A 27,794-nucleotide genomic window follows, 5' to 3' on the forward strand; every position below is an offset into this window, starting at 1 on the left:
GCGATCCATGCGAACCGCTTAGGTCACGGCATCCTCCAGGGAGTCAGGTTGAGGATGGAGTGCCAAGGCATCCTTCAGACGTTCACACAGGCCTCTACGGAACAGCCCCCGAAGGGCGGCATCACTCCAAGAAATCTCGGCTGCCCAACGTCTGAATTCAGTACAGAACCACTCGGCCGAGTGCTCCCCTTGACAGATACTCATCACCTAATCCTCAGCCAAATGCACTCTATCAGGCTCATCATAAATAAGCCCTAAGGCTTCAAAAAACGCATCCACAGACATTCTCTCAGGAGCAGAAGAGGAAAGCGGAAATGCCCAGGCTTGTGGGGACCCCCTAAGCAGGGACATAACCACCCCCACCCTCTGTTTCTCATCCCCAGAGGAGCGGGGTCTCAAAGAGAAAAAGAGCTTACAGCCCTCCTTAAATGCTCTGAATTCATCTTTGTTACCAGAAAACGTATCTGGCAATTTAACTGGGGATTCGGGTGGGACTAAAATGACATCTCTATTCCCCACCTGCTGAAAGCCTGCGGAAAGTACCCCCTGAACTGAGTCCTCAACCCGCCGTTGGGACTGTGCCAGAGCTTGGTGTTCCAATCTAAGCTTCTGCTGCGAATGAGTCAAGCATTTCACCTGCTCAGATAAAGCACACATTGGATCCATGCTGCAGAAGTGAGGAGAGAAAAAAAAATTCAAGGTCAGTTATAATGTCATGAACACCGCACTGAACTTGCTCACTGAGCCAGTGCGTGTGTCCTGAATAAAGCGAACTGTGCTCAAAGATACCTGTGGAGCGGGCAGCAGCCGAGTAGATGCGTACTTCAGAGCAGCAAGACCTGAAGCACGTGACTGCTAGGGGCGTGGCCTAAACTCCAGAGAGCTAGGCGCTGCAAGAGAACTCCTAGCAGGTTAACTGCGAGACAAAGTTACCAAGGGGCATAGACAGGGAGGATAGTCAGGACGTAGCCAATGAGTCATACACAGAGATAGTTGCAAGGTACAAGGGGGGCGAGCAGAGAGTAGTCAGATCACAGGCAATGAGTCATACACAGAGAGGGAAGCACAGTACAGAATCAACAGGCAAACTCACAACGGGGAACAGAACCGGGTCAGAACCATATAAACAAGCTATAGCAACGAACAGGCACACAGAGGTCACCACACTCGGCCAAAGACAAAAGTATAACTGACAGGGATTGGAGCTTCCCAGGGGGTTAAGAAGCTCTCCCAGAACCAAAGAGGGGCCACAATCATTAACCCCAGGTGTGCAGGTCAAAACCTGCACTGAGCTCCAGACATTAACCACTGACGTGCAGCTCAAAAACCTGCACTGGCATCATGACAGGTGCATTATACAGCTATATATGACTATGGAGTGCATTATACTACTATGGGGGTGCATTATACTGCTATATATGACTGTGGGGTGCATTATATTGCTATATACGACTATGGGATGCATTACACTACTAAAGATGACTATGGAGACATATGGAGAGACATGGAGGTAAAATGGGAGGACACGTGGGGTCCAGAATGGGAGCACGTGGAAAAATTGAGGAATGTGCTCTAGATAACTGTATTATTTTCTGTAGAGATGAGTGCTGGATGAAGATGAAGGACTTCAACTAGAGACGTCACCGGTGAGTCAGTGTGCTACCTGTACACCGACATTATACACAGTATACTATATACAGATCTCCTGTGTATAATGTCACCCATGATTACTGTATTATCTGTGCAGTAACACTATATACAGAGCTCCTGTGTATAATGTCACTGATGATCACTGTATTACCTGTACAGTGACACTATATACAGAGCTCATGTGTATAATGTCACCGGTGATCACTGTATTACGTGTACACTGACACTATACACTGTATACAATGTACAAAGTTCCTGTGTATAATGGCACTTCTGGTAAAATTAGTATTGTGTTTGCTTTTTTTTTATTAATGATCAGTATTTATTACTCGGTCACTATGTGATGGTAATATGTGGTCTGGTCATGGTGTGGCGGTATTTGTCCCTTGTACAGTGCTGTGCAAAGTAAAATCGTAAGTTGGTTACCAGTCAGTGATTCAAACCAGTTTTAACTGCTTTAAACAGGTGTGAGTGCCTGCACCTGAGAATGCCAATACATAGAGAACATATATTTGGCAAAATTTGTGCGGCATTTTGTTAGTGTGTGACAACAGGAACGGTCTCACCCGATTGTAGGGGGTATATGTTAAGCCCCTTCTATGAATTGTCAGTGGACTCAAATGCACTGTGATCTCCCTTCTCCCGACGCGTTTTGTAGTCACTCTTCACGGGAGTTTCCGGGGATATGTGCAATCATGCCGTGTATTGCAATGCCATTCGCCATATTTTATGGGAGACCACAGGGCATTTGAGTCCACTGACGATTCATAGAAGGGGCTTAACATATAACCCCTACAATCGGGTGAGGCCGTTCCTGTTGTCACACACTAACAAAATGCCGCACAAATTTTGACAAATATATGATTCTATATAGAGGGTTTGTCTGTATAGGTGTAATTAATACATACAATTGTAAGGCTACAATCACTGCCACAACCCTAAGTATTTGTCATGTGCTGTTTAAATGACTAGGTGATAAAGGGTTTGTTTGGAAAGACAGAATTGATGCACACGATTGTTATATTGTTACTGCTGTTTAAACCCTATTTTTTTGCCATGACCAAGTGAATATGGGCCTGAGACCCTTCACTTATGGGCAATCTGATTACCTGGCCTTATAAATGTGCAATATTGGATATGACATATATGCTTTTGTATGTTCATGTTGCATAAGGTTATTTCAAGTACCAATCGCCAGACGCATAATTGTGAATTTATTTTACAATTGCTGCTTTTTTGCATTGCTACTTACGTGGACTACACACATTTGTTTGAATAAGCTATTTCCGGTATATGACGGATAGATGCTACCTCATTGGCTATTCTTCACGATACAGCATTGCTTGATATATCATGTCATTCATTCAAATATACCATCAAAGGTTTTCCTTTTTGCTTTGGGATGGCTATTTTATATAATGTGTAGTACCCACTGATATTCATATTTGTTTTTCTTTCGCACGTGCACTTTATCTCCCTTAGTTTTAAGCAATTCAAACAAAGTATATTAGTTTTATACACACTCCAACACGCTAGCTCATTATGTTGCTTTTGATTGGACAAACCATCTGCTATATATCAACAACACATACCTGAAATAAAATGAAAAAGCCCCTGTGCAGGAGTTATAATGGAGATCACTTCAATTCTGAGAGATTATGTATGCAGAGCAAGATATTGGTAGACACCTTAACATTAATGGAGATAATTGCTGTAATCTTATTTACACCAGCAACATAACACACATCATAATGAACAGTTCAAAAGGAAAAAATTAGTATGCAAACTAAAGGTTTGGGAGTAATAAAGTGCTAAGTGCTGGATGTGTAAATACAATACTGGGAGATGATGGAACCTGTCCCAGGTGTGTGGTGCAGGGTGAGGGGTTCGGATATCAGAGATAAGGCTAAAATAGGATATTACCAAAACAAAGTAGGGACAGTAAAATAAGTGCATTTTATATAACTGGTTTTCAGGCAAAACTAAATATAAGGTTACAGACAGGCATAACTACACAAGCTCCAAGCTACAGCAGTGGACCTGCTCTAAGGGGTAGATATGCTTGTCTGTAACCTTATATTTAGTTTTGCCTGAATTCCAAATATATAAAATCAAATGCTATAAATGTTTCCATACTTCGGCCAACAGAGCCATGTGAGGGCTTGCTTTTTTGGCAGGACAAGTTGACGTTTTTAGTGATACCATTTCCGGGCACATGACATTTTTTAATCGCTTTCTATTGGAAATTTTTGGGAGGCAGAATGAACAAAAGCAATGAATTCTGAAATTGTTTTTTTTGGAGTTTGGTAAAAAAAAAAAAAAAAAAACAGATAATTTTTCTCAAAAGCCCCAATCAGGATTTTCACCCAAATCAGAAGTTAATGCATCAGCTAGGAAAGTAAAGGTTAAAACAGGGATGTGGATCATTGCTGGTTGTCACAAAAATATTTTTTTTTCCCATGCAAAGCAAATGTAATAATAATAATAATAAATAAATTTTATTTCTATAGTGCCGACATATTCCGCAGCACTTTACATTTCAGAGGTGACTTGTACAGACGATAGACATGTCAGCATAACAATAATCACATAGATCATAACAGATACCAAGAGGAATGAGGGCCCTCCTCGCAAGCTTACAATCTATGAGGAAAAAGGTAGACACGAAAGGTGGGTGGTAACAATTGCCCTGATTGTATGGACCAGCCATAATGTTAAGTGTGTAACAGTACAGACATAGAGGGCTAATGGATGCATAAAGCATGTGGGAACATGATGCGTGGAACCTGGTTATGGTAAAACTTTTGGCTGTGCCACACAGGGATTGATTAGGTTAATGTGTTGAGGCGGTAGGCCAATCTAAATAAATGCGTTTTCAGGGCACGCTTAAAATTGTGGGGATTGGGGACTAATCGTATTGACCTGGGAAGTGCATTCCAAAGAATTGGCGCAGCACGTGTATAGTCTTGGAGACGGGAGTGGGAGGTTCTGATTATTGAGGATGCTAACCTGAGGTTATCAGCAGAACGGAGGGCACGGGCAGGGTGATATACTGAAACAAAGGAGGAGATGTAGGGTGGTGCTCAGCCATGGAGAGCTTTGTGGGTGAGGGTAATAAGTTTGTACTGGATTCTGGAGTGGATGGGTAGCCAGTGTAATGACTGGCACAAGGTAGAGGCATCGGTGTAACGATTGGCGAGGAATATGATCCTGGCTGGAGCATTCAAGACAGATTGGAGGGGGGAGAGTTTGGTAAGAGGGAGACCGATTAGAAGAGAGTTACAATAGTCGAGACGAGAATGAATAAGAGAAACAGTAAGTTTTTGCGGAGTCAAAAGTAAGAAAAGGTCGAATTCTAGAAATGTTTTTGAGGTGAAGATAACAAGAGTGAGCCAGTGATTGGATGTGGGAGGTAAAGGAAAGCTCGGAGTCAAGTATGACCCCAAGACAGCAGGCATGTTGCTGGGGAGTAATAGTGGAACCACACACGGAAATGGCAATGTCGGGTATAGGTACATTAGTAGCGGGAGGAAACACAAGGAGTTCATTCTTTGACAGGTTCAGTTTCAGAGATAGTGAGGACATGATATTAGACACAGCTTTTAAACAATCACTGGTGTTTTCTAGAAAGGCAGGCATGATGTCAGGAGAAGAAGCGTATAATTGGGTGTCATCAGCATAGAGATGGTACTGGAAACCAAATCTACTGATTGTTTGACCAATAGGGGCAATGTACAAAGAGGGGGCCTAGGACTGATCCTTGAGGAACCCCAACAGTAAGGGGAAGATGAGAGGAGGAGGAACCAGCAAAAGATACAGTAAAGGAGCGGTCAGAGAGATAGGAGGATAACCAGGAGAGAATGGTGTCATTGAGGACAATGGAACAGAGCATAGCGAGGAGGAGCTGATGATCCACAGTGTCGAATGCTGCAGAGAGATCCAAGAGAATTAGCATGGAGTAATGACCATTTGATTTAGCTGTTAGTAGATCATTAGAGACTTTAGTGAGGGCAGTTTCAGTAGAGTGTAAAGAGCGGAAACCAGATTGGAGAGGGTTGAGAAGAGAGTTATCAAAGAGATAGCGGATAAGACGGGAGTGGACCAGGCGTTCCAGGAGTTTAGAGTTGAAGGGAAGATTAGAGACAGGTCTATAGTTAGCGGCAGTTTTGGTCGAGGGATAGTTTTTTAAGTAGTGGATGTATGATGGCATGCTTAAATGAGGAAAAGATACTAGAAGAGAGAGAGAGGTTAAATATTTTAGTTAGGTGAGGGGTGACAGCACGGGAAAGGGACTGGAGGAGATGTGACGGAAATGGGTCACTGGTGCAAGTGGTTGGGCGAGAAGATGCAAGGAGACTGCTTACTTCTTCTTCTGTGACTGGTTCAAAATCAGAGAGTGAGCTAGATGCAGTGGGGGGAGGGAGGACAGTGCATGGAATGAGGTGATTGGGAGATAATTTCCTGTCAGATCTGGTCAATTTTTTCTTTGAAGTAATTGGCCAGATCGTCAGCTCGAAGCTCCGTGGTTGGGGCCTGTACTCTTGGGTTGAGTAGAGAATGAAAAGTGTCAAAGAGACGGTTAGGGTTCTTGGACAGTGAGGTGATGAGGATGTTGAAATAGGTTTGTTTTGAGAGGTGAAGGGCAGTGTTGTATGTTCTAAGCATAAACTTATAATGGATGAAATCTTCGTGTAGATTGGATTTTCTCCACAGACGTTCGGCGCACCTAGAGCACCGCTGCAGGAAACGTGTTTGTAGGGTGTGCCAGGGTTGTCGCCGTCTGTGTTATGGTGTTCTATTTATAGGAGGTGCATCCAGGGCACTTTGAAGTGTTTCATTGTAATGCTTCAATGCAGAATCAGGACATGAGAGGGAGGAGATAAGGGACAATGAAGACCGCAAGTTCTTCATAAGTTTCTGGGTGTTAATGGCCTGTATGTTTCTATAAGTGTGGACAGTGGGGGTGACCTGAGCGGCCTGGCAGTTCTTGATAGAGAATGAAAGAAGGTTGTGGTCAGAGAGCGGGAAAGGGGAGTTTGCAAAATCATCCACTGTACAAAGCAGAGAGAAGACCAAGTCGAGGGAGTTTTCGTCTTCATGCGTTGGAGAATTAGTAAGCTGCGAAAGGCCAAACGAGGAGGTTAGAGATAAAAGGTGAGTAGCAGATGGGGAGAGGGGAAGAGCAATGGGGATGTTGAAATCTCCCATGATGAGGGTAGGGATGTCACAGCAGAGAAAATGTGGAAGCCAAGTGGCAAAATGATCCAGGAACTGATGGGAGGGGCCGGGAGGACGATACACCACCGCCATTCACATGGAGAAGGGGGTGTAGAGTCTTACGGCATGGACCTCAAAAGAAGAGAAGACAAGTGAGGGTACTTGAGGGATAACCTGAAAGGTACATTTTTGTGATAGGAGCAGACCAACGCCTCCACCTGCTCTATTGTCTGATCTTGGGGTATGAGAGAAGTGTAGTCCACCATATGAAAGAGCAGCAGCAGCGGTAGTGTCTGACTGCTGGATCCAGGTTTCAGTAAGAGCCAGAAGGTTAAGAGAATTAGAAAGGAAGAAGTCATGGATGGAGGAGAGTTTGTTACACACTGAGCGAGAATTCCAAAGGGCACAATTAAGAGAGACAGATGGCATGCAGGGAACATTAATAAGATTAGAGGGGTTTCTGAGTGTAGCAGTTGGGGGGTTTGACTTTCTATAACATGGGGGACCAGGGTTGGGAGCAATGTCTCCTCTGACTAGGAGAAGGAGGATAGAAAGAGTGAGCAGATGGTTAAGTGATTTGTGAGAGCGTCTCTGATGTTGAATGGTGGGACTGAATGGATCTGTGCAATTTACCAATGTGGAAAGAGCATGAGTGCTATACATAGGAGAGGAAAGGAGTGAGAGGCCGATATGGATGGAGTGTAGAGAGTTAATGCCATGGCAGTGGATGTGTGTGAATGCAGCGGCCAGGATATAAATTACACAAATGCATATGGTATATATTTGTTGTAATCCAAATGTACAGGGAATAGATGTATATAAAGGTCTTACCTGTCTCCTGCCCTGTCTAACTGCCATGTTATAACTGCCTCATACTTTGATCAAATGTACTTCGATTAAATGTGCATAAATGCCCCCTGCATAAATGCCTTCCCCAAGCTATATCTGAATATATAGGAGGCTAAGGCTTAGATCTCCATTTATTTTTTTTTGCTCTCTCTCTTCTCGTTAATCAAATCAAACTAAATTGAGACAGCAGGATCCAATAAATGTTGTGGTCAGATAAACAAATGTCCAGCATTACATGGATCATAAAGCATTTTGAAAAGTTTATTGACTTCACAACATAAGGGGACATGCAGAGTAAGCTGAAATAACTATATACCAGATATAAGCTTGCATAGTTGAAAACACATATATAGAATTCAGGATTAACTGCTTGCTGACATTGAATGGAGTGGAGACACACAGGAGTTGATTCAGAGCAGAGATTGAAAAAGCTGGTTACCAGATATAAGCTTGCATAGTTGAAAACACATATGTAGCATTCAGGATTAACTGCTTGCTGACATTGAATGGAGTGGAGACACACAGGAGTTGATTCAGAGCAATGTAAAGTGCTGCGGAATATGTCAGCGCTATAGAAATAAAATGTATTATTATTATTATTAGAGCAGAGATTGAAAAAGCTGGTTACCAGATATAAGCTTGCATAGTTGAAAACACATATATAGCATTCAGGATTAACTGCTTGCTGACATGTAGTGGACAAGACCACACAACTAGTAAAGTGAATGCACTCAGATAGCCTAACCAAGGCAGCGTGACTAGTACTCCTTCTCTTAGGCCACATTCACACTGAGTATTTGGTCTTTTTTGCATCAGTATTTGTAAGCCATAATAAAACTAACAGAGGAACAATCAGAGGAAAAATAGAATAGAAACACTTGCAACATTTTTTCATTTTTCACTCACTCCTGTTTTAGCTTATAAATACTGATGTGAAATATTGACCAAATACTGAAGGTTTGAATGTGGCCTAACACCCAGCATCTGGGGCAGATGGGCCATCCTTTCCCAGCTAAGGTCCAGATTAACCCTTTAATGACACGGTTTTCAATTTCTATGTTAGCATTTTTTCCCCTCCCTTTCTCACAAGAGTTGTACCCTTTTTATTTTTCTACTGGTAAAGCTGTATGAGGGCTTGTAATTTGCAAAACGAAATATAGTTTTGAAAGACACAATTAATTTGACCATACGCTGTACAGGAAAATAGGGAAAAAAATTTCAAGTGAGATAAAATGCTGAGAAAATTATTTGGGAGAGAGCTCTGCTCCCGAGTCCTCTTCACAGACAGGCACCCAAGCAATGATGTACCTACAGGTGATATTGAGTTAAAGAGTTAATATTGCCATTGCCAAAGAAGTCATGTGACAAATTAATATCACGTACGTAAAGAATGAGGCAGCAGCTTGACTTCTCAGGAATCCTTTACAGTCATTAGTTTACTATGCCCAAACAAATGGACAGCCCAGGCAACATTTACTATACACCTAAAATCCTTACCTCGAGGTCCTCTTGCAGCCAGCTCACTTGTGAGACTTTCGCCTCTATGAATAAATAAATCACCAGACATTAATAAAACTGTTGGAATAATGCTTAGTATTGTATATATTGCATCATCTACTATATACTACTGTTTAATAATGCACGAGTTTCTGTCTTCAGTAATAGTGTTATATTGCTAGTAAGGCACTGTTAAGAAAAAAAAAAAAAAATAACAGGAAGTTGCTGTTCACTGTGTGTGTAGCTGGAGCATATTTAACTTTCACTTTGCAAGCTGACAGACAATATGTTAAGATCCTAAGCTATAAGAAATACCAGTTGTAAGCTGTTATCTTTGTTCCTGAATATATATTCACTGTTGAGTGGCTGGACTGTACAGACATTAATCTGCTGCCAACAGGTTATTGACCCATAAATCCAAAGAATAGCCCAGAGGAGAGAGAACAGTGTACTAAGAAGAAGCAAAGATGGCTGACAGCAGCAACTGTGTGACGTTCACAGTGCCGAATCTGACTAAACAGAACTACCAATCCTGGAAATTCAAGGTAAAGATGCTGCTGACAAGAGAAGGTATGTGGAAATACACGCAGGAGTACAGACCTGATCCAATACCAGAAGACTAGGTAGAGAAGGATCAAAAAGAACAAAGCACTATATCCCTCAGTATACAGTTAGGTCCATATATATTTGGACAGAGACAACATTTTTCTAATTTTGGTTCTAGACATTACCACAATGAATTTTAACCCCTTCACCCCCAAGGGTGGTTTGCACGTTCATGACCGAGCCAATTTTTACAATTCTGACCACTGTACCTTTATGAGGTCATAACTCTGGAACGCTTCCATGGATCCCGGTGATTCTGACATTGTTTTCTCGTGACATATTGTACTTCATGTTAGTGGTAAAATTTCATTCAAATAACTTGCGTTTATTTGTGAGAAAAACGGAAATTTGGCGAAAATTTTGAAAATTTCGCAATTTTCCAACTTTGAATTTTTTTGCCCTTAAATCACAGAGATACGGCACACAAAAAACTTGATAACTAACATTTCCCACATGTTTACTTTACATCAGCACAATTTTGGAACCAAAATATTTTTTTTGTTAGGAAGTTATAAGGGTTAAAAGTTGACCAGCGATTTCTCATTTTTACAACACCATTTTATTTTTAGGACCACATCACATTTGAAGCCACTTTGAGGGGTCTATATGATAGAAAATACCCAAAAGTGACACCATTCTAAAAACTGCACCCCTTAAGGTGCTCAAAACCACATTCAAGAAGTTTATTAACCCTTTAGGTGCGTCACAGGAATTTTTTTGAATATTTAAAACAAAATGAACATCTAACTTTTTTTCATAAAAAAAATACTTCAGGTTCAATTTTTTTTATTTTACCAAGGGTAACAGGAGAAATTGAACTGCAAAAGTTATTGTGCAATTTGTCCTGAGTACGCAGATACCTGATATGTGGGGGGGAATGACTGTTTCGGCGCATGGCAGAGCTCAGAATGGAAGGAGCGCCGTTTGACTTTTTCAATGCTAAAATTGGCTGGAATTCAGATTGGACGCCATGTCACGTTTGGAGAGTCCCTGATGTACCTAAACAGTGGAAACCCCCTACAAGTGACCCCATTTTGGAAACTAGACCCCCCAAGGAACTTATCTAGATATGTGGTGAGAACTTTTAACCCACAAGGGCTTTACAGAAGTTTATAACATAAAGCCATACAATTAAAAAATCATTTTTTCCACAAAAATGATCTTTTCACCCTCAATTCTTATTTTTCCAAGGGTAACAGGACCCTAAAAGTTATTGTGCAATTTGTCCTGAGTACGCTGATACCCCACATGTGGGGGTAAACCACTATTTGGGCGCATGGCAGAGCTCGGAAGGGAAGCAGCGCCATTTGACGTTTTTGGCTGGAATTGAGATCGGACACCATGTCGCGTTTGGAAAACTCCTGATGTACCAAAACAGTGGAAACCCCCCACAAATGAATCCATTTTGGAAACTAGACCCCCTAAGGAACTTATCTAGATGTGTGGTGAGCACTTTGACCCCCCCAGTGCTTCACAGAAGTTTACAACGCCCGGGCATAAAAATAAAAAATTCGTATTTTTTCCACAAACATGATCTTTTAGTCACCATTTTTTTATTTTCCCAAGGGTACCAGGAGAAATTGGACCCCAAAAGTTGTTGTCCAATTTGTCCTGAGTATGCTGATACCCCATACGTGGGAGAAAACTACTGTATGGGCACACGTCGGGGCTCGGAAGGGAAGTAGTGACGTTTTGGAATGCAGACTTTGATGGAATGGTCTGCGGGTGTCATGTTGCCTTTGGAGAGCCCCTAATGTACCTAAACAGTGGAAACCCCCCACAAATGACACCATTTTGTAAACTAGACTCCCCAAGGAACTTATCTAGATGTGTGGTGAGCACTTTGAACCCCCCAGTGCTTCACAGAAGTTTACAACGCCCGGGCGTGAAAATAAAAAATTCGTATTTTTTCCACAAACATGATCAATTAGTCCCCAATTTTTTTATTTTCCCAAGGGTAACAGGAGAAATTGAACCCCAAAAGTTGTTGTCCAATTTGTCCTGAGTACGCTGACACCCTAGTGCGACCACACTTAGAATACTGTGTACAGTTCTGGTCTCCGGTGTATAAGAAAGACATAGCTGAACTGGAGCGGGTGCAGAGAAGAGTGACCAAGGTTATTAGGGAACTAGGGGGTCTGCAATACCAAGACAGGTTATTACACTTGGGGTTATTTAGTTTGGAGAATCGAAGGCTTAGGGGTGATCTTATTACAATGTATAAATATATGTGGGGACAATACAAAGACCTTTCTAATGATCTTTTTACTCTTAGACCTGTGACGGGGACAAGGGGGCATCCTCTACGTCTGGAGGAAAGAAGGTTTAAGCATACTCACAGACGCGGATTCTTTACTGTAAGAGCAGTGAGACTATGGAACTCTCTGCCATATGATGTTGTAATGAGTGATTCACTACAAAAATTTAAGAAGGGACTGGATGCCTTTCTTGAAAAGTATAATATTACAGGGTATATACACTAGTCTCCTTGATATTGCGTTGATCCAGGGAGCTAGTCTGATTGCCGTATGTGGAGTCGGGAAGGAATTTTTTTCCCCAATGTGAAGCTTACTGTTGCCACATGGGTTTTTTTTGCCTTCCTCTGGATCAACATGTTAGGGCAGGTTAGGATAGGATATGGGTTGAACTAGATGGACTCAGAGTCTCCCTTCAACCTTAATAACTATGTTACTATGTTACCCCATATGTGGGATAAAACTACTGTATGGACACACGTCAGGGCTCGGAAGGGAAGTAGTGACGTTTTGGAATGCAGACTTTGATGGAATGGTCTGCGGGTGTCATGTTGCCTTTGGAGAGCCCCTAATGTACCTAAACAGTGGAAACCCCCACAAGTGACCCCATTTTGGAAACGAGACCCCCTAAGGAACTTATCTAGATGTGTGGTGAGCGCTTTGAACCCCCAAGGGCTTCACAGAAGTTTATAATGCCCGGGCATGAAAATAAAAAAATCGTATTTTTTTCCACAAATATGATCAATTAGTCCCCAATTTTTTCATTTTCCCAAGGGTAACAGGAGAAATTGGACCCCCAAAAGTTGTTGTCCAATTTGTCCTGAGTACGCTGATACCCCATATGTGGGAGAAAACTACTGTATGGGCACACGTCGGGGCTCGGAAGGGAAGTAGTGACGTTTTGGAATGCAGACTTTGATGGAATGGTCTGCGGGTGTCATATGCGTTTGGAGAGCCCCTGATGTACCTAAACTATTGAAAGTCCCCACAAGTGACCCCATTTTGGACACTAGACCCCCCCACGGAACTTATCTAGATGTGTGGTGAGCACTTTGAACCCCCAAGTGCTTCACAGAAGTTTATAACACTCGGACGTGAAAATAAAAAAATCATTTTTTTCCACAAAAATGATATTTTTGCCCCCAATTTTTTATTTTCCTAAGGGTAACAGGAGAAATTGGACCCCAAAAATTGTTTTGCAATTTGTCCTGAGTAGGCTGATACCCTACATGTGGGGGTAAAACACTGTTTGGGCGCATAGCAGAGCTTGGAAGGGAAGGAGCACCATTTGACTTTTTCAACTCAGAATTGGCTGGAATTGAGATCAGACGCCATGTTGCATTTGGAGAGCCCCTGATGTGCCTAAACAGTGGAAACCCCCAATTCTAACTCCAACCCGAACCCCAACACGCCCCTAACCCTAACCCTAGCCCTAACCCTACCCCAACACACCCCTAGCCCTAACCCTAATGGAAAAATGGAAATAAATACTTTTTTTTATTTTATTATTTTTCCCTAACTAAGGGGGTGATAACGGGGGGTTTGATTTACTATTTATGGCGGTTTTTATGTTTGGCGGCTGTCGCACGCTAAAAGACGCTTTTTATTGTAAAAATAGTTTTTGCATCACCACATATTGAGAGCTATAATTTTTCCGTATTTTGACCCACCGAGTCATGTGAGGTCTTATTTTTTGCGGGACGAGTTGACGTTTTTATTGGTACCATTTTCGGGCACGTGGAATTTTTTGATCGCTTTTTATTCCGATTTTTGGGACGCAGAATGAACAAAAACCAGCGTTTCATGAATTTCTTTTGGGGGGGGTGCGTTTACACCGTTCCGCGTGCGGTAAAATTGATAAAGAGGTTTTATTCTTCACGTCAGTACGGTTACAGCGATACCTCATTTAGGTCGTTTTTTTATGTTTTTGTCGGTTTTATGCAATGAAAACTATTTTATATAAAAAATAATAATTTTTGCATCGCTTTATTCAGCGAGCTATAACTTTTTTATTTTTTCGCTGATGATGCTGTGTGGCGGCTCGTTTTTTGCGGGACAAGATGACGTTTTCAGTGGTACCATGGATATTTATATGCGTCTTTTTGATCGCGCGTTATTACACTTTTTGTTTGGCGGTATGATAATAAATCATTATTTTTTGCTTCGTTTTTTATTTTTATTTTTTAAGGGGTTCGCTAAAGGGGTTAACTAATGGGACAGTTTTATAGGGCGGGTCGTTACGGACGCGGCGATACCTAATATGTGTACTTTTATTGTTTTTTTTATTATTTCCAAAAAATGGATTTATTGGGGGAATATTTTTTTTTTTTTCTAATATATTTGGCGATTTTTTTTTTTAAATTATTTTTACACTTTATTTTTTTTTTTACTTTATTAAATAGTCCCAGGTGGGACATCACTGTCCTGTGACAGATCGCTGATCTGTCACATCACAGATCACTGTGACAGATCAGCAATCTGTCACAGGCATTGAAGAAGACTTCCTCATGCCTGCGCTTTGCAGGCACTGAGGAAGCCAGCTTCCTCAGGCCCCCGAAGGCCCCCGTCGCCATCTTGGATTCGGGGGCCTGGAGGAAAGGAGCCCCCCGCAGCAGCGCTGCACATTGCGCTGCCGTGGGGGGCTCAGGGAAGCACGGAGGGAGCCCCCTCCCTGCCGATGCTTCCCTTTAACCCCCGGTACACCGCGATCGTGTTTGATCGCGGTGTGCAAGGGGTTAACGTGTCGGGGGCGGTCCGTGACCGCCCCTGACACATTGTGCCGGGTGTCAGCTGTGATAATCAGCTGACACCCGGCCGCGATCAGCGGCGCTCACCACGTGGGCGCCGCTGATCGCGGTAGACGTACTATCCCGTCCACGGTCATACGGGCCCGGGTACCGTCGACGGGATAGTACGTCGGATGTCAGGAAGGGGTTAAACAAAACAATTCAGATGCAGTTGAAGTTCAGACTTTCAGCTTTCATTTGAGGGTATCCACATTAAAATTGGATGAAGGGTTTAGGAGTTTCAACTCCTTAACATGTGCCACCCTGTTTTTAAAGGGACCAAAAGTAATTGGACAATTAACTCCAAGGCTATTTCATGGACAGGTGTGGGCAATCCCTTCATTATGTCATTCTCAATTAAGCAGATAAAAGGCCTGGAGTTTATTTGAGGTGTGGTGCTTGCATTTGGAAGGTTTTGCTGTGAAGGAAACCTGCGGTCAAAGGAGCTCTCCATGCAGGTGAAACAAGCCATCCTTAAGCCGAAAAAAACAGAAAAAACCCATCCGAGAAATTGCTACAACATTAGGAGTGGTAAAATCTACAGTTTGGTACATCCTGAGAAAGAAAGCACTGGTGAACTCATCAATGCAAAAAGACCTGGGCGCCCACGGAAGACAACAGTGGTGGATGATCGCAGAATAGTCTCCAAGGTGAAGAGAAACCCCTTCACAACAGCCAACCAAGTGAACAACACTCTCCAGGAGGTAGGCGTATCAATATCCATGTAGAAAAAGACAGCAGGATGGCACTCACCGTTCTCTTGAAATGATTCACTTTATTTCATATTAATAAAGCACAGGCAATGGCACGGGAGAAATGCAAAAAGACGGACGACAGCCGTTTCGTGCACAATGCACTTCAACAGGTCCCATGCTCAGGCTCAAGGAAACACTAATTTATACCACATTTGTGAACAAAAGAAACTCCACCCTTTACCTGAACGTGTCTTAAAAAAACCCCGAAATAAAAAAAATAAATAAAAACAAGCATAATTTACATACACCATATGCAATAAAACTAGCAATCATAACCGCTTCAGAGAAATACGGACATATCCACTTTTTCATTTAGACCCAAAGGGCCTGTGGCTTTTGTAGGGAGGATCCAGTTAGCCTCTATTTGTAAAAGATGTTTCTTATGGCTCAATATCCAAATCTACCATAAAGAGAAGACTGCATGAAAGTAAATACAGAGGGTTCTCTGCACGGTGCAAGACACTCATAAGCATCAAGAATAAAAAGGCTAGACTGTACTTTGCTAAAAAAACATCTAAAAAAGCGAGCACAGTTCTGGAAGAACATTCTATGGACAGATGAAACCAAGATCAACCTCTACCAGAATGATGGAAAGAGAAAAGTATGGCGAAGGCGTGGTACAGCTCATGATCCAAAGCATACCACATCATCTATAAAACACGACGGAGGCAGTGTGATAGCTTGGGCATGCATGGCTGCCAGTGGCACTAGTGTTTATTGATGATGTGACACAGGACAAAAGCAGCCGAATGAATTCTGAGGTATTCAGAGCCATACTGTGTGCTCAGATCCAGCCAAATGCAGCCAAACTGATTGGTCGTCGTTTCATACTACAGATGGACAATGACCCAAAACATAAAGCCAAAGCAACCCAGGAGTTTATTAAAGGAAAGAAGAGGAATATTCTTAAATGGCCAAGTCAGTCACCTGATCTCAACCCAATTGAGCATGCATTTCACTTGTTAAAGACTAAACTTCGGACAGAAAGGCCCACAAACAAACAGCAACTGAAAACCACCGCAGTGAAGGCCTGCAGAGCATCAAAAAGGAGGAAACACAGCGTCTGGTGTTGTGATTGGGTCACCGAGGAGGAAAGCAAGACCAAGCTAAGCCACAGAAAACCAGAGAGGTTGGTAACTAAGCGGATTGCAGACCGCTGATCCTATCCACACAACTAGCAGTAGCCGTGGAGCGTACCTACAATGATCCTAGACGCCGCGACACAGCCGGAGAACTAAGTAAGCCTAAAGCAAGAAAGGGGAAATCTAATCTGCCCCAGAGCAGACCCCAAAGGAATAGATAGCCCCCAAACATATATTGTCAGTGAGACAAGATGAAAACACAAACGCAGGTAGGAAAATAGACTGAGCAAACGATGGGGCCCACACTAACTAGACAGGATAGGAAAGGAAAGACTCTGTCTGCAATCACGCAAAAGAAACTGCAAAAAATGCCCAACACATCTGATAGAAAAATACTGAAGTCACTAGACTTCGGCCACTATATCGGCACTCTGGTATATTCTGAAAGCAGAGCAAAAAGAGGCCAATCTAATAAGGGACAAAAACAAACTGGCATAAGCAGAAACATAAGGATGGAAATTCAGCACAGCCCCAGCCGGAGCTGGCTGACCACAAAAAACTGAAATGACAAACCCAGATCAAATGTGAACAATAGCAAAAGAACAGTTAGCTGAGCATGCAGGTACTGAGCTGGAAACTAAGACCTCAGGAGGCAGGAAAAAATCACCAGCAGGGATAGAGGGAGTCGGCTGTCTTAAATCCAGTCAGAAACTCCAGATCTCCAGTCATCCTCCTCATTATCAGGTGGCAGGCCTCTGTTAATTAGATCCGCTCCATTACCTCCAGTAACCACCAGAGGGAGCCCGGAAAGAGAACTCACGACCCCTCTGTCAAAATAACCAGCTCCACTACCTTCACTAGTAACCAGAGGTAGGCCAGAAAGAGAATTCACAACAGTCTGGTGATGTCCATGAGTACAAGACTTCAGGCAGTCACTGCCAACAAAGGGTTTTCAACCAAGTACTAGAAATGAACATTTTTTTTACAATTATTTAATCTATCCAATTACTTTTGGTCCCTTTAAACCCTTCATCCAATTTTAATGTGGATACCCTCAAATGAAAGCTGAAAGCCTGAACTTCAACTGCATCTGAATTGTCTTGTTTAAAATTCATTGTGGTAATATCTAGAACCAAAATTAGAAAAATGTTGTCTCTGTCCAAATATATATGGACCTAACTGTAGATGACGATCAGATTGTGCATGCAAGTAAATGTGAAACTGCAAAAGAAATGTGGGAACAGCTGCAGAAAGTGCATAAAAGGATAAACTCTGCAATAAACTTTGTTTAATGAGAAATTTGTATCAGTCTAAGCTAAATAAGGGCCAAGATAGGCAGAATTACATAAATACTCTAGAAATTGTGGAGCGCCAGCGGCAGCAGAAGTGGGGCAATGCTGCAGTCCCAGGGTGCAATGCTGCGGGTTCAGTGTTGGCGGTGAGGCAGAGCATGGAGCAGTGTCCCTTCCTCAGGATGCCGGCAGCAGAATTGTGGCGACGTCGCGGCCCGGTGTCCACGGCGAGCAAAGCCGAGTGCATCACCAGTTTCTCGGTGGCCATCTTCCTGAGGACGCGCGTGAGCAGACTGAGATCTTGGCGGCCCTCGGCTTCAGGAAAATGGCCGTTCGTAGAACGTTCCAGTTCTTGGTGTAGCAGAAAACAGGTGTCTGTAGCCTTATCATCTACAGAAGCAGAGTACGTGTCTGCAGCCCGTGTAAGTGAAAAGGTCATTTGGTAAACTAATTGTTAGGTTATTTTGATAAGCCATCAACTCAACCAACGGGGATTACTGAGGAGTCTTGAGGGCAACTTAGGGTGCATTAAACTTGCATGCAGTGAGAAGATCAATGCGAGAACCAAAAATATTAACGTGTGAATTTATAGACCATGGCATAATTGAGTTTGTTTATTGCGAGATTGACCAGATGATAGCTGATGTTATGACAAAGGCACTTCAAAGAGCCAAGTTTTAAGCATTGAGAACCACTACGGGACTAACAGGATAAGTAGTTGTTGGGGGATGGAATAATGCGTGTTAATGTAAATATTGCATTGAATACTATTTACAACAGTTTAATAGTGCACGAGTTTCTGTCTCCAGCAATAGTGTTATATTGCCAGTAAAGAAAAGAAAAAAATAAATAAAAAAGCAGGAAGTTCCTGTTCAGTGTGTGTAGCTGGAGCCCACTTTACTTTCACTTTGCAAGCTGATAGACAAGATGCTATGATCCTAAGCTATAAGAAATTCCAGTTGTAAGCTGTTATTTTTGTTCCTGAATAAATATATATTCAATGTTGAATGGCTGGACTCTACAAAGATTAATCCGCTGCCAACAAAAACCCTTCTGTTTTTTGCTGCACACTGCAAGAATGTGGTTTAAGAAAATTTATTTTACAGCATTTAACCCCATCCCACACAATAGCAAAATAATAAGATTGGTAAGATCCTGAGACTATTAACACTGGGTGTCAGCTGTAACATACAACCAACACCACTTTGTAACAGCTAGGATTGGCGTTAAAGCGTAGTCCTACAATTAAAAGTTATTCCCTTAGAAGAAATGGTTGGAATCTTGAATGGATCAGAGGTGGAAATGCTTCCACTCCATTTATTGTCTATATTGACTAGTGGACATAACTAAGTGCTGTACTCAGCCAGGGGCCAAACATCCGCCCATAAGTCTGTCATGTACCGGAAACTATTAGTCCATGACAAACAAAAATAACATGTACAGAAAAATACAGTGCATAGGTTGAAAACTGTCAATAAATGGCAGGGGCAGGACTAGCCAATCTAATGAATATCAAGGATTACAAAGCGGAATCTCATCACTGAGAGGACTAGCAGAGCTGCAGCTGATACAGCAAGTAACCCAGTAAGTAATCAATGCTGGAATCAGGGTCTGTGTCCCTACTTTATGCTGCCAGATTGTCAAATTGGGCAGCATAAACCTAGTAACAGATTCAATTTAGGTTCATTATCAAATTAGGCTTATTTTTTATGAACTGTAGCAATACCAAAAATGATTGCATACCCTTCGAAAAAATGTAATCAATTTACGCTAACTGGGATGGGACACACTTTTGTTCAGATAAAACATGGAAGGTTTTATAAAGCAATCTAATTACCTATTTCACTCCGCAACTGCTGGTTGTCCTTTTCAGCTTCCTGGCACTTGGATTCTGCAGCCTCTAGTTTGTCATTTAGGTCTTTGTCTTCTTTGCTGATTTTTAGGCAGTACTGCTGCAGCTCCTGAACCTACAAGTCATACAGAAAGCACCTCAGTACTACACCACACATCAGTGTATTCAATCTAGGTCTGATGCCAACCTGCGTGCGCTCCTCCTCTACAATATTCTTCATGTCCTGCACTGTGAGAAGCAGCGCAGCCTGCTCCTCCTCAAGACATGCCCGCAGAGCAGCTTCTTGTGATAACTTGTCTTGTAACTGGGAAAGTAAGAAACATATCAGCAATATCACCAATATACTCCATCACACACCATCAATTCCAGCGTTCTCCTTAAAACTTACAAATTCAATATTTAGCCATAGTGAGAATCAACCCCTTCACCCACCCCCAGCCTGTTTTCACCTTCCTGACCATGTCATTTTTTTTATCAATTCTGCCAAGTTTCACTTTATAATAACTGGGATCTGATGAAGAGTTCCAGAGTGATTCTGAGACTGTTTTTCATGACACGTTGTTTTTCATGTCAGTGACAAATTTTAGTTGATATTTTGTGTGTTTATTTATGAAAATTTTGCAATTTTCAAAGTTTTCATCTTTATGTCACATGCGCAGATGGAGATCACGGCACATCATCTCCCGCGATCTTGGTGTCGAGGTCTCCATCTGCGCATGCGCTGCCCCGGCAGCCATTTTCCCGGAGTCTACCGCATAGAAAACCATGGAACTGCGGGGGCTCTGGCCTTTCATAAAATGTCGGCAGAGCCCCCGCAGTACCGGAGACCCCCTCATCCAGCCTGCAGCAACGGTACGGGTAAGCTATATCCGCATTATAAGACACACCCCCATTTTCCGCCCAAATTTTGGGGGAAAAAGTGTGTCTTATAATCAGAAAAAATACGGTACATGACAGAAAATACCCAAAAGTGACACAATTTTAGAAACTGCACCCCCCTCCACCCCCAAAGTGCTCAAAAACACATTCAAGTTTATTAACCATTTATGGGCTTCACCAAAATTAAAGCAATGTGGAAGGAAAAAAAATGAAAAATTTTACTTTTACCCACAAAAATATTGCTTTAGCCCAAAATTTTGAATTTTCATAAGGGTAATAGGTGAAAATGAACTGTACAAATTGCTGTGCAGTTTCTCCTGAGTATGCAGATGCCCCACATGTGGTGGAAAACTACTGTTTGGGAGCATCAGGTTTTTACCTTTGGCTGCTGTCACATACTAAAAGAGACATTTTTTTTTCCCCACTCGTGACGTGACGAGTTGACGTTTTTATTGGTACCATTTTCGGGCACATGACTTTTTTTGATGGGTTTCTATTCTGATTCTTGGGAGACAGAATGACCAAAAACCAGCAATTCAAGGAATTATTCTTTTGAACTTTTTTTATGCTGTTCACCATATGATAAAATAGATAAAGCAGTTTTATTCTTCGGGTCAGTACGATTACAGTGATACCTCATTTATATCTTTTTTTTAATGTTTTGACGCTTTTATGCAATAAAAACTTTTATAGAAAAAAGAACTGTCTTTGCAACGCTATATTCTGAGAGCTATAGCATTTTTATTTCTCTGCTTATAGAGCTGTATGGTGACTTTTTTTTTTTTTTTTTTTTTTTTTTTTTAAGGGACAAGATGACATTTTCAGCGATACTGTTTTTATTTTTCTCATTCGATGTTTTTAATTGCGTTTTTTTTTTGTTCAGCAATATGATGAAAAAGCATAGTTTTTGCCAGGTATTTTCTCTATATTTTATGCTGTTAACTGAAGGGGTTAACTAGTGTGAAAGTTTTTTAGGTCTTGTTGTTCCAGAAGCAGTGAAACCAAATATGTGTACATTATCATTTTGATTTTTTTTTATTTAATTTGTGAGATTTTTAAAAATAGTTTTACAATATGCTTCTACTTTTTTTTTTTTTTTTTTTTTATTTAGTACCTCTATGGGACTTTCGCTTTTATTCAACAAATCAAACAAGGTCCAAACAAACCAGAAATTGCACTTCAAAACACTTAAACAAGTAGCCAAACTATTGTAAGAAGCTTGCCAAACGAAGATATCCATATATAAACCTCAATATTTTATTGAATAATCCATAAAAAAAATAGAAAATATTAAAAAGACAGATCAGTCATACACAAAATACCCAGTAGGGGGACTCCAGCACAATCCAACCAAAGGAGTAGTAAAAATGAGTGGATACAATACACACAAAAAGCCCTTAAATAAAGTAACCATCCTGAACTACACAATGCTACTCGCATAGGTATGGGTATCATAATAAATCATACCTCAATAAAATTATGATAATAAAATTGGCCGTGCAGGGTCCAGGGCACTGTAATATCAGGTGTGAAACATACAAGTGTGGCCAAGAGTTCAAAGTATAAGAGGTAAGTAAAGTGAATGAGTGCCTTTATCATCCCTTAGCAAATCTTCCCCTTACAGATACTAAGAGAGGCCAGAGTGACCCCGCCAACAGCATATCTATGGTGCAATGTAAACAATAAAATGCTGCATTACCTTGACTCTGGAACCACGGTGATGGTGATGGTTGGTAGCCCGGACTTTCCCCCTCAACCCGACGCGCGTTTCGCCCTGAGCTTTTTCTTTTATTGTTTACATTGCACTATTGTTATGCTGTCGACGGGGGCACACTTTTATACTTCACACTTGATATTACAGTGCCCTAGTCCCTGCAAAGCCAATTTTACTATCATGATTTTACTGAGGATTTATTCTGATACCCGTACCTATTACTCACATTGTGTAGTTCAGGAGGTTTGCTTAATTTAAGGGCTTTTTGTGTGTGTTTTATTCACTTATTTGTACTACTACATTGGTTGGATAGTGCTAGAGAGGATATATCCTTTAAGCTTTCATACAGGGACGTTCACTTATTAAAATAGTGTATATAATAGAGAGGCCACTACAGCAGGCCTCCATAGATCAAACAATGGTGGGTCTATCCTAAGGATTTCATTGATTTAAGAAAGATAAAATCCTAAACAGCATGTAAATAAAATCTATTTAGTTTGCCATTAGGTATTTCAAGCCCCACAGTTTTACTCCATTAATAAAGAGCCACCAGTACCTTAGCCAGCCTTTGGCTCATACAAGCTTTAGTAGCTTTGAGCTCCTCCGCTGCGATAGTCACATCAGTCTACATAGAAAAGGAAAAGAAGATATTGGGGGAATGAAGACTAAAATTGCAATATATTGTCGTCTTTAATAGCATACAGGAGAACAAATGTATAATATGATAAATGACGTACTATATTATATACAGAAATCTGATAACTACACGTAATCTCCAGTCCTCCCAACACCTCACTCTCTCCTCCACACTCATACAGTACATTCCTCACTCAATCGCCTTCAAGACTTTTCCCGAGTATCCCACATCCGGTGGAATTCCGGATCTCCAACATGTCCGATATTCGCCACATTGGGAACATTCAGATGGAACTTGAAAATCCATCTCTGTTAGGCCGGTTTCACATTAGCGCATTTTCAGCGCGCGCACGGCCGGGGGTAGCTCCGCCCCCGAGCCGGCTCTCTGCCCGGCGTGCCCGCCCCTTGCTTGTAGCGCCGCCTGCTAGCGGACAGCGGCGCCTGCGATCGGCGCACCCTATCTTTAGCATAGGGTGCGCAGATCGTGCGCAGGCCGTGCGCTAGTTGCGCTTTGACCTGTGCTGCGCACTTTTGACGGTGCGCCGTGCGCGCCAAAATCAAACTTTTCGGATTTTGGCGCGCACGGCGCACCGTCAAAAGTGCGCAGCACAGGTCAAAGCGCAACTAGCGCACGGCCTGCGCACGATCTGCGCACCCTATGCTAAAGATAGGGTGCGCCGATCGCAGGCGCCGCTGTCCGCTAGTAGGCGGCGCTACAAGCAAGGGGCGGGCACGCCGGGCAGAGAGCCGGCTCGGGGGCGGAGCTACCCCCGGCCGTGCGCGCGCTGAAAATGCGCTAATGTGAAACCAGCCTAAGAAAGCTTACAGCCTGCAATGATCCCGCTGACACCTCACCATTACCAAAGATGCCCCCTCACCGTTATCGAAGCTGTTGCAACCCTCTGGCCTACTGTCTTCCTTCCCCATTATCCTGTAGACTGTAAGCCCACAAGCGCAGGGCCTTCTTCCCTCTGTAGGGGGTTGGACCAGATGGCCCAGGAGGTCCCTTCCAACTCTACGATTCTATGATTCTACCAGTCTGACACTGTTAGTTTGTTCATTGTAATTTATATGTAACCACTCCTCATGTACAGCATCATGGAATCAATGGAGCTCTAAAAACAAAAAGCTGTAATAACGTCTAAATATACCGTATATACTCGAGTATAAGCTGAGATTTTCAGCCCAATTTTTTAGGCTGAAAGTGCCCCTCTCGAATTAATCGAGTCATTGTCCCAGGGGTAGGCGGGGGAGGGGGGAGAGCAGGAGCCAGCGGCTGTCAGATCGTACTCACCCCCTCCTGGCGTGGTCTCTGCACTTCCCTGCTTCTCAGATGGCCTCCAGCGCCGGCAGCTCCTTCCAGTGTTCAGCGGTCACGTGGTACCGCTCATTAAAGTAATGAGTATGGGCAGAGACCTGGAAGACAGAGTGGCGCACAGCGGCAGAACGGGGACAGGTGAATATCGCAGGTGCCGGCGCCCTGAGCCAGCGCCGACACCTGGACCCCATAGCGCACCGGATTCCCCGCCTGCTCAGGACACCGGCACCTGGCTCCCAGCGACGAGAGGTATGTCATTTTTATTTTAATCGCAGCAGCATATGGGGCATATATATCTATGGAGCATCTTATGGGGTCATCAACCTTTATGAAGCAGCATATGGGGCATATTATTCTATGGAGCATCTTATGGGGCCATCATTAACCTTTTATGCAGCATTATATGGGGCATATATTTCAATATGGAGCATCTTATGGGGCCATTATTAACCTTTGTGCAGCACTATATGGGGCATATTTTTTGTATGGCGAATCTTCTGGGGCCCATCATGAACCTTATGAAGCATTATATGGGGCGTATTTTGTATGGAGCATCTTATGGAGCCATCATGAACTGTATGGAGCATTAGATGGGGCTCCTGATTCAATATGGATATTCAAAAACATTTAAACTACTGATGTCTCAATTTTACTTTTATTGGTATCTATTTTTATTTTTGAAATTTACCAGTAGCTGCTGCATTTCCAACCCTAGGCTTATACTCGAATCAATAAGTTTTCCCAGTTTTTTGTTGCAAAATTAGGGGCCTCGGCTTATACTCGAATATATATGGTATGTAACGTATATACTTGTGCATAAGCCGAGATTTTCAGCCCATTTTTTTGGGCTGAAAGTCCCCCTCTCGGTTTATACATGAGTCATTTACCTGGGGGTCGGCGGGGCAGCGGGAGTGTCACAGATTATACTGACCCCCCCCAGCGCAGTTTCTGCAGCCCCCCCACTTCTCCACGGTCTCCCTTCCTGCCTTCAGCAGTCACGTGGTACCGCTCATTAAACTCTTGAATATGCGCATATTCATGAGTGTAATGAGCGATATCACGTGACCGCTGAAGGCAGGAGGGGAGACCGTGGAGAAACGGGGCTGCAGAGACCGCGTCAGAAGGTGGTAAGTAGGACGATATTCACCTGTCCCCCGGTCCATCGCTGCTCACCGCTGTCTGCTGCAACCTCTGTCTGTGACGTTTAACCAGCAGAGGGTGCGGTGACATGGTTAGTGCGTGCCGTGCCCTCTGCAGCCTGAACGTCACTGACAGACGACGTGGCAGACAGTGGTGAGCAGCAATGGACCGGGGGACAGGTGAATATTTCAGGTGCCGGGTTCTGAGCAGGAGAGGTGAGTATGGCATTTTTTTTTGCAGCAGCATATGGGGGCAGCATATGGGGGCATAGTCTATGGAGCATCTAATGGGGGCAGCACATGGGGGCATATTCTATGGGGCAGCATATGGGGGGCATATTATATGGGGCATCTTATGGGGGCATAATCTATGGAGCATCTTATTGGGGCATAATCTATGGAGCATCTTATAGGGGCCATAACCTTTATGGAGCATTATATGGGGCATATTATTCTATGAAGCATCTTATGGGGGCATTATTAACCTTTGTGCAGCAATATATGGGGTGTATTTTGTATGGAGCATCTTATGGGGCCCATCATGAACTGTATGGAGCATTATATGGGGCTCCTGATTCAATATGGATATTCAAAAACATTTAACCTACTGATGTCTCAATTGATTTTACTTTTATTGGTATCTATTTTTTTAAATTTACCAGTAGCTGCTGCATTTTCCACCCTAGGCTTATACGCGAGTCAATAAGTTTTCCCAGTTTTTTGTGGCAAAATTAGGGGGGTTGGCTTATACATGGATCGGCTTATACACGAGTATATACGGTATACTGTATATGTATAATGGTATAATGGGCTCCAATGACAGCAAATTAATAGCTACACCTCATCCTAGATCTAGGCTCTAACCAACATGGACTCAATGCCATTATTACTCTCAGAATTACATACTGGAGGAGTTTATTCCCACCTGGACACTTTGTGGAGCCCCATTTGGATTGCTCTGCTGGTGACGACATGCTATATATTGGACTAAATGAAACTTAACGAGTTTTAGTTTGGGTCAAAATGTGCAGACCTCTAGTATCACACAATTCTCATGGGTCTCTGTCCCATGGCAGAAGTTTTCTATAACCGGAGGCACAACTTAATAATTTCCAGTAAACTAATCAGTTCAAAATTAAGTAAGTATAGGTTATTTAGGAAATAAATTAATCGATTTGCAAGCAGCTAGGACATTACTATATATTTCTTAAGGTACCTTTGTGGTTGTAGCAATCTCAAGAGCTGCGCTCAGCCTCTCTTTGGCTTCTTGTTCTCTTTTCCGCTCTTCGATCGCACAGTTCAATCTTTGACGCAACCTCATAACCTCCAGCTGTGATTCCTTCAGTTCTTGGGCATGCTCTTCTTGCATGTGAAGTAAACGATGCTCAAGTTCACCTAGGGGTATTAGATTAGTAAAATCTTGGATTGACCAGTGCTGGATCCGTGGGGGTAGTTTCAAAATTAATCTCTAACCCTTTTGCATCAGGCCTCATGTTGAGCTATGTTTCTTATGTACAAATTCTATTTGCAATTTTCACCAACAGAATGCTGAACCACTGTAGTCTGGGGCTGTTCACATGGACAATTTTTTTGCAGACCAAGTGGTCCTGAAAAATACACAGAGAGACTTGTCAGCTCTTGAGCCTAGTTACTAGAGTTGGTGAAAACAGATTTGTACCTCATGTTCCATCTGCTACAACAGTGGTCTGTAGCCGCAGCATGGAAGCCGAAATACCTCTTATAATCCAACAACAGTCACGGATATTCATTAGAAGCGCCAGCATCATGCCAAAATGAACAGAAAAGATAGTGAGGAAACACTTAGCTAACCTAAATGAATTCAAGTCTCCAGGTCCAGATGAATTACACCCCAGAGTACTGAAGGAGATAGCAGAAGAAATTTTTGAACCCCTCTCCATAATCTTTGAAAATTCTTGGAGAACAGGAGAAGTGCCAGAAGACTGGAGAAGAGCAAATGTTGTTCCTATCTTCAAAAAGGGGAAGAAGGTGGACCCAGGCAACTATAGGCCGGTGAGTCTGACTTCTATACCAGGAAAGATCTTTGAACAAATTATTAAACAACATGTATGTCAATACCTGGATAAGAATGAAGTGAGTCAGCATGGGTTTCTAACTAATAAGTCATGTCAGACTAACTTAATTTCCTTCTATGACGGTATCACTGATTGGGTGGATCAAGGAAATGCTGTAGATATAGTATATCTTGACTTCAGCAAAGCATTTGACAAAGTCTCTCATACAATCCT

The 27,794-nt window shown here is 42.5% G+C and overlaps 1 protein-coding gene across 3 annotated transcripts in view; it reads right to left on the bottom strand.

Moving 5' to 3' along the window:
• The window catches only part of CCDC150 (coiled-coil domain containing 150), a 163,596-nt gene that overhangs the window by 122,520 nt on the left and 13,282 nt on the right, over positions 1 to 27,794 (bottom strand). For all 3 annotated transcript variants that reach the window (XM_073589255.1, XM_073589254.1, XM_073589253.1), the window contains exons 4-8: positions 26,744 to 26,922; positions 22,991 to 23,059; positions 20,029 to 20,145; positions 19,827 to 19,956; positions 9,214 to 9,257 (exon numbers count right to left, since the gene is read on the bottom strand). In XM_073589255.1, coding sequence (XP_073445356.1) covers positions 9,214 to 9,257; positions 19,827 to 19,956; positions 20,029 to 20,145; positions 22,991 to 23,059; positions 26,744 to 26,922 — 539 coding nt within the window. The remainder of the gene's footprint in view (positions 1 to 9,213; positions 9,258 to 19,826; positions 19,957 to 20,028; positions 20,146 to 22,990; positions 23,060 to 26,743; positions 26,923 to 27,794) is intronic.

Source organism: Dendrobates tinctorius, unplaced genomic scaffold (assembly GCF_039654945.1).
Source record: "Dendrobates tinctorius isolate UK_male_01 unplaced genomic scaffold, ASM3965494v1 ptg000107l, whole genome shotgun sequence".
NCBI classification, from domain to species: Eukaryota; Metazoa; Chordata; class Amphibia; order Anura; family Dendrobatidae; genus Dendrobates; species Dendrobates tinctorius.